At 40.7% G+C, this 10,698-nt stretch overlaps 1 protein-coding gene across 1 annotated transcript in view; it reads right to left on the reverse strand.

Moving 5' to 3' along the window:
- Mdh1b (malate dehydrogenase 1B) overlaps positions 1 to 10,608 on the reverse strand; it is a 37,269-nt gene extending 26,661 nt beyond the window's left edge. The window contains exons 1-2 of the mRNA XM_027397082.2: positions 10,471 to 10,608; positions 3,882 to 3,994 (exon numbers count right to left, since the gene is read on the reverse strand). Coding sequence (XP_027252883.1) covers positions 3,882 to 3,994; positions 10,471 to 10,492 — 135 coding nt within the window. The 5' untranslated portion in view covers positions 10,493 to 10,608. The remainder of the gene's footprint in view (positions 1 to 3,881; positions 3,995 to 10,470) is intronic.
- Positions 10,609 to 10,698: the final 90 nt, after the last annotated feature.

Here is a 10,698-nt window from a genome sequence, read left to right on the forward strand (position 1 = left end):
AGAATGAATGGATGAACTAAAGAAAATAGTGATGAGATAAATAATAGGAATATCTTCCAAATGCAGTGGCCAAATAAAGTGTAGAAGCTTGCTCCTTTGCTGAAGCCAATGTGTTTAACTTAAAGAGATGCTGTGGAAAAAATTTTTGTACACTGTAAATGTGCACTGCTCTAATAGTTAATGAAAAGCTGATTGGCCTATATCTGGGCAGGAAGAGATTGGGTGAGACAGCCTGACACAGAGAGAATTCTGGGGGGAAGAAGGGCAAAATCAGGGGGACCAAGTCAGAGAGTCACCAGAAGAGGCAGAGAGAACACAATGGGCACTCTATACTGAAAAAAAGGTACCAAGCCATGTGGCAAAGCATAAATAGGAATATGGGTTATTTTAAGTGTAAGAGTTAGCTAGTAACAAGCCTGAGCTATTGACCAAGCATAATATTAAGCCTCTGAGTCAACTATTTGGGAAGTGGCAGCCAGGTATTTGGGAATTGGCAGGCAGGTTGGCAGGCTGGAGAGAAACATTCGATTTTAAAGAGAGGCCAGGTATTCTAAGTTGGTTGTTTTTTTTTTTTTAAAAAAACACTGGTTATTTATTATATGTGAGTTATTTCTAGTTTTATGACCACATAAATTTTTTAGATCAATATGGCTGTTAATTTTTGTACAATGCCAACTAATAAATTTTGATACTGCTTTTAAAATCTATATCATGGTTTCTATGGTTTAGACTGAATTAATGAGCTGAAAGTTATCTGGGGGACTTCTCTTCATACTTCTCAGAAAGAAGTTTAAGTTTCCATTATCTGGTATGGGTAGACCAAGAATTCCAATAATAAAATCTGAGAAGCCATGAGGGACAACATTCTTATCAGTAAGGCACAGCTGAGTAGTCCCAAGGTCCCACCATTGGAGGTACATATACCGAGGCCACCTAACAAACAAACAAACTCTATTTCTTGCTACTGCTGAGATCCATGCTCTCATTCCACCCAAAACCAAGAAGACAGAGATTTCCATCACAGTCCCTCTAACCGCTTCATAGCTTGGCTGGTGACACACGGGACCAGAGGAAGAAGGTGATCTACCTTAAAGGACTATGCTAAGGAGAATATGCTAATGCTCTTTCAGCAGCTGGAAGAATGTGCAGTACTGAATTCTCAGAGCCCTGAATCGGGAGTGGCACATAAAGGGGGCAGGGAGACTTCTGTGTGAATCACTCTTCTGCAGTTGTGGAAGGTCCCCAGAATCCAGAGGTAATGGATTACTCGACTGGCAGGCAGGAGTTTGGAGAAAACGGTAACTCAAGTAATGTAAAAATGCTAATTCTGCCAAGGAAGATAGTGGAAGAAGGGGTTAAAAGGGTAATGGAAGGCTGGTGAGATGACTCTGTGGATTGAAGTGATCACCAGGTGACTCTGTGGGTTAAAGTGATCGCCAGCAAGCCTAAGTTCCATTTCTGGGACCCGAATAGTTGAAGGATAGAACTGACTCAGCAAAATAGTCCCTTACCTTCTCTTAGCACATGCAGGCCTCACCACAAAATAGATAAATACCTAAAGTAATTGATTTAAAATGGCTAGTGGGCGCAGCACGTGGGAATCTGGATGAACTGCTACTCCACCACATTTCTGGGCAGGGGTGGGGGGTGTGGGGTCCGAGCAGACAAGAAGACTTCATTCACCAGAGTCACAAGAAATTGCACTGAAATGAGAAGGAACCTTGTGTAGCAACCAACTGGAATGACAAAGTATGGAAGTACAAAGGGTGAGGGAAATGCCCACCAGAGAGCATCTTTTTTAGAGAAATACTAGCCAGCCCCACAGATGTGACACCTTGGACAGTCATAGACAAATAGCCTCACAAGAAGTTAGGCAGAAGTTCAAGAGAGGGGCCTGGAGTCTTAAAAGCCTAGATAGTTCTTACCATGGCTTAAATGGTCAGTGTTCCAGCAACAAAGACCAGTGCTAGCATTTGACAATAGTACCATCCTTTCTCTGTGGAAAACAGATGACACTGGGTTCTCTCTACAATTTAAAGGAAAATGATTTGTCTAGATTGAAATAAACATATGTTCTGGATTGGGAATGACCTTTCCTGCTTGTAGTGCTTTCACCAGAAACCCTGCCTAAGCACTTAAAAAAATGTTTAACCTGACAACTCCAGGTCTTACAGACATCTTTAAACCAAAGGGGTCACTGTATAAGAAAAGATGTACATTACTGAGAATCACTAGGGAGTAGAGTGTCTCTATCATACATCACTAAGCTTGATAGAGGGGTAGGCCAGGCGAGCAAAGCTGTAGACACAAGCTAGAAGACTGGCATATGGAAAGAATGGTCCCTCCCCTTCAAGTCGTAAAATGTATTATTTATCAGTGGAGTGTTTTCCTCTATTAGATAGACTACTTCAAATTCAGGAATCAAGGGCAGAATTGTTCACCATCATTCCTGGTGGGGGGGGGGCTCTCTTATGCTTCCACACACTTTTTTCCTCTAGCCTGCGTGAGTTGAGAGGTTTTTTTTAATTTCCAAAGAGGAGCATTTCTAGCAGAGGACATAAGAAGAACCCCACCTTGAAGCTACAGCTGACATCGGTCACAGTGAGAAGAGAGACCAGCAGGCAAAGGAGTACATTATTGCTGTGGAATGGGTAACTGGGCCCGCTAATCAGGAGAATGTACAGCAGCTACTACCCAGAGTAAAACATATGTAACCTCTAGGTTATCGTTTGGGCATCTTTGGTGATGCTTTGCTCAATTTTGACCATACAAGGGAGAGTGTAATAGTCGTGTTTTTCAAAGGGACCAGAGCTCACATCCCATAAGTACACAGAACTAGGTCATCACACCTAACAAGTGGCTTAAATCAGTAGAGGGGGACCTCTAATGGATGGCAGGGAAGAGAGATGAGTGCCAGTTTGGCTCTGAAACTATATGCAATGGGGAACACAGTTCATTAACAAGACTTCCTTTACTAAAGTCTTCCCAGGGAAAGATCTTCATCTGAGCCCCAGTAGAGCTGTTACCAGATGGTGTGAATTTACTTCATGGAGCACATGGATCCAGAGGCACAGTGGGTGGACTGTAGCAGAGAGTCATCAATAGTCCATGTTCCTTACCTCTTACAGCAGAGACACTTGTGCCTCAGTCACTAGAGTTTTTAGAGGCCAATGGCTTAGCTGCTGAGTGTCCCTCAGGACTGACCTCCTGAAGGGATTTCCCTTGAGTAACATTAAACCTGCTTCCTTGGGGCAGCCCACATCCGGTGACTGGCTGATGCAGGAATCCAGAAGCCCAGCTACATTTCTTGAACACAGGGTGCCTTTCAAGGGATCGCCATCACACTTTCCCCATAGGTTCTCCTGACTCCTCTATTGCAGCCGTGTTGTAGCATGCCCCTTTGCCTAATGCTGCTGCCTTCATCCTCATCTCCTCTCAGGATGTTCTAAGAGCACCTTCTTGTAAGACTTCATCTTCAAAATCTCCATCTTGAAGTCTGTTTATGGGGCTACACAGCCACAGATATGGATATCTCAAATAAGTAAGTCCTCATACCATTAGGACTCCATGTGAAGGAGAAAGAAAACTTTAAGTAGTGGAGTACAAACCACCTGTTTTCTTGGTGGCGTTGGGGGTAGAATCAACACAGTTATTCCACTTAGTGGAGTCTCCTTTGTGCTATTAGGTATCAGCAAAAAACAAAGAAACAAAAAACATATGTCTTGAGACTGGTAAATGGGAACTCATTTTTACTAGTATCCAAATGTGATTAATACATGAACAGTCATCATTAGAAGCCAAAACAATACACTAGCCAGTGTTTTCACCAAAGTGGAACACTTTCTTGCTTAGGCGCATTTAATAACCGAAACGGTTCTTACCTCCCACACATCCGGATGCTGTGTGATTTTAAAAATCTGAAAGTCTGGAAGATTCTTCTGTAAATAGTCTGCCAGGAGTTCTGCCTTAGCATAATATGGGCAATTTGCTTTACCTGGAAGAGTTCAAATTAGCAAATCTTTCTTTTAACACACACCAAGTGTCATGCTGCTATGAGGATTTGCTAGACACTTAAGAGAATGTACCATGGCTATAATATAATTTTATAACAGAGTTACAAAGTAACCTTCTAGAACACAAACATCTAGCTTTTGTTGTATTATTAAAAATAAGGAACATTTCGTAGATCAGAGTCTTACATAATAAAATTTGTGGAAAAGAGAATGTTTTAAATATTTACTCTCCACATACTATTTAAGTATGACATAGTAGCAGTGAACTACCTGTTAGAATCCACCCAAGTGTCCAGTGAGATGCCTCAACTGATTAAGGCACTTGCCATTAAGCCTGAAGATATGCGTTTGATCTCCAGGACACACATTGAAGGAAGAGAGAACCAACTCCTATAAGTTCTCCTTTAACCTCTGCATGTACCCCTCATGGCCCCACACATGTAAAACAAATAAATTAATGCTTAAGAAAACAATAGCAACACTCAAAGTGTGAGGAAAGGAGTGGAAATATAGTTCCTTTTAGATTTGATGTATGATCCAGAATGGTGGGGAAGCTGAGGGAGAAGGAAGAATCAGGAGCTAACTTGTTATTTTCCCGCTGGCCTTATTGGAAAGAAATCATGGGTGAGACATTCAGACAAGGGCAGTAGGGGGAACATGCAGTGCACATGGGCATATATGACTGGCACGGCGTCTGATGTCCAGTCTGTGGCACAGGTGCCAAGGGAAAGCTTCAGATGCACATTTTGCAGTGAGGAGCACACAGGAAGTTAACGCCACCCCCCCCCCCCAGTGGGATGGGTTTCAGCAAAGGAGGACAGGCTAAGTGCAGTACCTCCTGTGGAACATTCTTCCCCAACCCACAACCCCCTTATCACCTCTGTATGCGTAAGCCTCTCTGTCTAGTTCAACCATTGTTAATTACTTCAAACCCACTTTATGGCCCACGTTTAATTATCCTGTCCATTTCCTGGGAAATTAGCCTGTAAAAGCCCTGCACCCAAGATGACCTCAATTACCTGCCTTTTCTGAATCCAGATTCCTTCTGCCCAGACATCACTGAGAAGATAATGGAGAGATGGACATAAAGAATGGAGAAGTTTCCAAAGGAAAGGAGTCCACTTACACTCTGACCAACCCCCCTTTGTCTTCTTGGAAGCATTGCTCAACAAATTATTCCCACCCTATTAGACTTTTATTTATATTTCTAGTATCTTCTTTCAAGTATATTTAAATGCATTCAACTTAAACTTCAGTTTCTTCTTCGTATACAACAAAAGCCCATGTCTCCTCTCTCCAGGCATTTCTTTCTATGTGCCCTTCCTATTAAAGCTTCTTTTAAAAATCTGTCCTTGCCTTCCTTGGAACTTATATTTTTATTCATTTGTTAATCCACTATAATCTAGCATCTCTCACAATTCCCCAGAAGGAAATTGTATTAAATACAAATTATGTATTTTTGTATTAATTATATTTGGTAGTATATGCAATATCACATGTAATATAAAATACACACTTTATATTAATTATACTAATGAGGTAGAAATGAATACTTGCATTGATATGGATTTTAGTTTATTGATACAAATTTAAGGTCAATTTTGCTCTATGTGTATTTCTACTCTTGTTTAGGTATTGTGTTTATACAGCTCTTTTAAAAATGTAAAATCAAATACAGATTGTAGAGTCAAAACTTATAGTTACATTAGCTAGGTTTTCTAGATATACAGAGATATATTTCAAATGAATAGGCATTCTTCAAAACCTTTCAAAGACCTACAGAAAATGGCACTTAAAATGATTTATTGGAGTTTTTCAAGACAATGAGATGAAACTGCTCCTGGCAACACCAATTACATCGGAGAAGATAATGGACATTGAAGAAATTCATTATGGAATTTGCCTTCAATGTGGCAAGGATAGCCATTTGGACAAGTAACTTCTCTTGCCTGGACTGCTTGACAGGACACTGTCCAAACTGGACAAGCAGGTTATAAAGAAAAGTGACTGCTGAGGTTGCCTAGGGACAGGGTGGTCCTTCAAGGGTCCCGTTTCATCAAAAAGTCTGCCAGACATTCTAGGCCAATAGGCTGAAGAGAGATGCCCCAACGTTACAGAGGAACTTTGGGTGACTTCCAGGCAGCGAGATGTTTCTGTCAATTCTAGAGTTTATATATTATTGTTCTGAGGTCTTTGATGGAGTTGAAGACAGATAGTTATGGCTTTTTTAGTTATGATAAAAGATAAGTTACATATAAAATTTTGGACTCACAAAGATAGGATAGATGATAGAATATTTTCCTTAAATTTTGCCAAATGTTAAAGGACTAAATATTGTTAACTATATTTCTTGCCTGATAACTATTTTGTTATATATAATTTTACACGTTAAAGTTAAAACCTTCCCTTTATTTAGACAGAAAAGAGGAACTGATGTCCGTCTGTAAGTTGTGAATATATGTTTCGCTTACTAGTTGTTGAATAAAGCTATTTCAGCCAATGGAAAGGCAGGATGTAGCTAGACAGGAATTATAGGCAGGACTACCAGACTAGAAGAAGACAGGGAAGAGGAACTCAAGAATGAGTTGCCAGAGAGATGCCATGTAGCTGCTGAGAAAGTAAGAGGCTCAGGCATCGCCAGTAAGCCAAGACTATGTGGAGATACACAGATTAATAGAAATGGGTTAATAATAAAAGAGAGCTATCCAATAAGAAGCCTGAGCCATAGGCCTAACAGTTTATAATTTATATAAGCTTCTGTATGTTTATTTGGGACTAAATATCAGCAGGATTGGATGGGACAGAAACTTCCATATTAAATATAAAAAATTAAAGACCTTGAGGTCCTTAATGCAATTAGTAATTTTTGATTCCTTGTCCTTGACCCTGATAGCTTTTGTCACTCTTGCCTGTTTCTGCTTCCTGTGGAGTAGGTAAATTCTGGAGTGCATCACTATGGTGGGATACTCTACAGGTTTTCCTTCTAAATTTTTGGTCAATCTACCCATACTTTGTAAGCTCCTGTTTCCTTGTTAATCCGTAAAAGGTACCATTCAGCAAGGCATATAATTTGTGTATATCTTTCTGGCCAAGCTCCTTGTTTTTAAGTAGCAATCTGTATTCCTAGCTCAAGCATAGTGTCTTATCCAGATGCCTACACTCTCCCATGTTCTACCATTTCTTTCTGGATGTATCACAGGCACTCGGCAGTATAAAGCTTGGCCTCTGTTCTGAAATGACCAAGATAACACCATCTCGTTCCAACTTCATTTTGGGTTTGCTTAAACAGTTCTTAGTCCTCCACCACTCCATGCCACCTTCAATAGTTGTGTCTGCCTTGGCAACACATTTGAGATTTGCATGGCCTTGGCCATCTTTTGGATGTAGTAGTTATTCTGGAAAATAATTAAAGTTAGCTAAAATAACCAAAGAAGACACACTTTAGAAATAATTGTCATGCTATGTATGAAATAATTACTAAGCTTTTCCAGGAATGAACTTTTTAAGAATACTCTGACCTTTACCTAACTTTGATGTAAATCATGGTCTTTATGGGGTTTGCCTTTAAAAATGACGTACCCCTGAGCTTGGGTACCAAGAGACTTTTCAGATGCACCAGACCACTCTTGTTCTAGCCATTATTAAAAGAACTAAAAACTTTAACTGGATTAATCAATGCAGTTGTCAATATTATCTCATGTGGATTACTTCAATTCCAAAAAAGTACGAGACTCCTACATCTCCTATAGAAGTTATGTCCATCTCCTTATTTAAGAATATAAGGGTAGTCAGGTGTGGTGGTGCAGAGCTATAATTCTAGCACTATGGAGGAAGATACAGGCAGATCTCTGTGAATTTGAGCCCAGCCTGGTCTACATAGTCAGGTAATCATCCAGGGCTACACAATGAGACTTTGTCTCAAAAAAGAGAGAAAATACTATGTATATCCAGATTATTAAACTTATTCTTTTAATGAAAGTTTTTCAAATGACCACCCCAATCTATCTGGTTATCCACTGCGTAAGGGTATAACTTTCCATTCATTTTCCTTACTCATTTAGTGAATTAGACATCTTGTTCCACATTTTTCATCTCTCAGATAATTTCCCAGTCCATTGCTTTTCTTCATTCATATTGACCACAGTGTTAAAACAGTTGCTTCCTTCACTAGCTCCAGTCTCCTAACCGGTCTCTTATTGCAGCCACAACACTCATCTCCTTATAAAATACTTTCCCGGTGCCTTGGCCAAAGTCTAAACTATTGAACATGGCTCAGAAGAATCTTCATTGTCTCCCTCTGTCTTCAGCTTAGGACACTATTCCTTGTACCCTTTCTTCCAGTCCTACCAAACTCATTTATTTCAATTGTATGCTTACCAAATACTCTCAATTATCACCAAATTTGACTGTGATTTCCAGCAAGACCTAGAGACTGGGACCATGGCTTCATGGGTCCCTGGCACCTGCATCACCAAGTGCTCTCAGATGTTGTGGAATATCCCTTTACGTTGTGTGAATATTATGTCATTGTGATTGGTTTAATAAAAGGCTAAATAGCCAATAACTAGGAAGGAGGTATAGCAGGCACTTTTGCACAGAGGAGAGCTCTGGGAAGAAGAAAGGCAGAGTTTCGAGCCAGATGCAGTAGAAGCAGGATGGGCTAAATGGAGATGAGGTAATGAGAGTGTGGAAGAACATAGACTAAAAAATATGAGTTAATTTAAGTTATAAGAACTAGTTAGAAACAAGCCTAACCTAAGGCTGAGCTTTCATAATTGATAATAAGTCTCTGTGTTGTTTGGGGGGAACTGGTAGGACAGAAAAAGACTTGTTATATTCAGAAGAGCCATGGGTTCAAAGTTACTACCTGAATACATCGGGTTTTCATGCACAACTGTACATCATCTTTGTAAGTTCCGCACACTCCAGCTCTATTTCCTGTTATCCACACCCGAATTGTTCTGTTTCTTCCTGCATCTTCTGCATCTCTGCTTGGTAACTCTATTGTCCAGGCATCTGCTTAACCACCTTTCCCTCTGGAAGCCCTTGCCTAGTAAGATCCTCCAACGCCTTTCCCTCTAGAATACTGTCCTATTACTATTATATACAAAATGCCCTGAAACTTTCCTACTGTATTCCCACCATCCAGTTTTCTAGTGTTAAAAATATTTATTTGAATGCACAGTGAAGCTAGAGAAGTACTTTCAAAGAGATGGTAAATGTTAATTGTATTCGGTGTAACAAAGAAATAAAATTTGAACAGGGCCCCAGACCTTAGCACAAAGGTCTCCATGATGGAATTACCATGCAGGCTGTAAAGCTCAGCAGGTAGACAGCACCATCTGCCAAAACCAAAACAAAGGCCTAATCCATCAAAGTTCATATAGTTCTAGGAAAGTCTCAAAATGCAATAACCTTGCTTTTTAACTTCTATAGGTCTGCTTCCGGCTAACTGTTCTTGTGTACTGAAGTATGTCAACCCAGAGCATGGTTTTTGTTTGTTTGTTTTTTACTTAAAACTCACCCTAAGAAGGGTTCAGAGCTTCACTGGGATCCAGAACTCTCAGTGTAGTTGCCAGCTGACTAATAAGGACTTCCTATTGGCTTAAACCCATGTATGGGCAGTCTTCCCTGGTGAATGCCCCACAGCAAACTAAGACAAAGACTGAAGATCTTATCTTCATAGGTGATTGTAGTAAAAAAACGGTTTCCATATGAAGGCAACAGTAGAATCCAGATCGGGTAGAAAGAAGGGCTAGAGATAGAACAGCAGTGAGCTCTTTTAAGAAACTTGGTGAGAATCGAGGAAGCAGACAGACAGTAAGCCGTCTGTCACAATAAGTGGTGTTGCTAGTAGCTGCCAAGATGATCTTTTAAAAATGAAAACCCATTGACATTATTTTACCTAAATCCTTTCAATGATTCTTCGTTGTGTAAAAGATTTAGTTCAAACAATTTTTAATAGGTGTTTGTCAGATAAAAGAGTCTAGTTTCATTTTGTAAGTCTAGCCCCAGGTCTTGCCATACTCCCAATCCAGTTCCTCCATTAGACTACATCTCTTTTACCCTTTGCCTTACTCTAACCATTTTCTCTACTTTGTTCCTTGTGTCCATCCCTTCTCTACCCCACACCGCCATGCTAGGAGTATATTCACCCAGAGGCCTGTGCACCTCTCCCTCATTGCATTAATCACGGCAGATCAAAGTAATTCTTTTTATGTTATGTACCCCCGTGGGAATTAAAACTCGCCAAGGGCAGGGATGAAAACTTTTCCCACCATGTCCCCAGTGCTCATCAGTTTGGCACACCACCACTGTCTAACAGGCATCTTGGAATGAATGCCTAGAAAGCCAGAGGGGATCCGTCAGAGAAGGGGGCTGCAGACTAGAAGCCAGTTAACAAGCCTGACTAACGGCCACGGGAAACGATCTGGGGACTCGCTGGAGAAGAACTCACCCGCGATCACGAATTTGGCCATGATCTCTAGCAAGACCTAGAGACCAAGGCGTCGCGGTTTCCTGGCAACCGTGCGGAGCACTAAGAGCGGCGCAGGCGCTCTCAGAAGCTGCCGCACTACTAGAGGCGCGTTCCAAGTTACTTCTTGAATGTGTTGAGTTCACGGAAACAACCATGATCTTTATAAGCTCCGTGGTTTCCTATGGTCCTCGACTTTATCTCTTCATC

Source organism: Cricetulus griseus, chromosome 2 (assembly GCF_003668045.3).
Source record: "Cricetulus griseus strain 17A/GY chromosome 2, alternate assembly CriGri-PICRH-1.0, whole genome shotgun sequence".
NCBI lineage: Eukaryota > Metazoa > Chordata > Mammalia > Rodentia > Cricetidae > Cricetulus > Cricetulus griseus.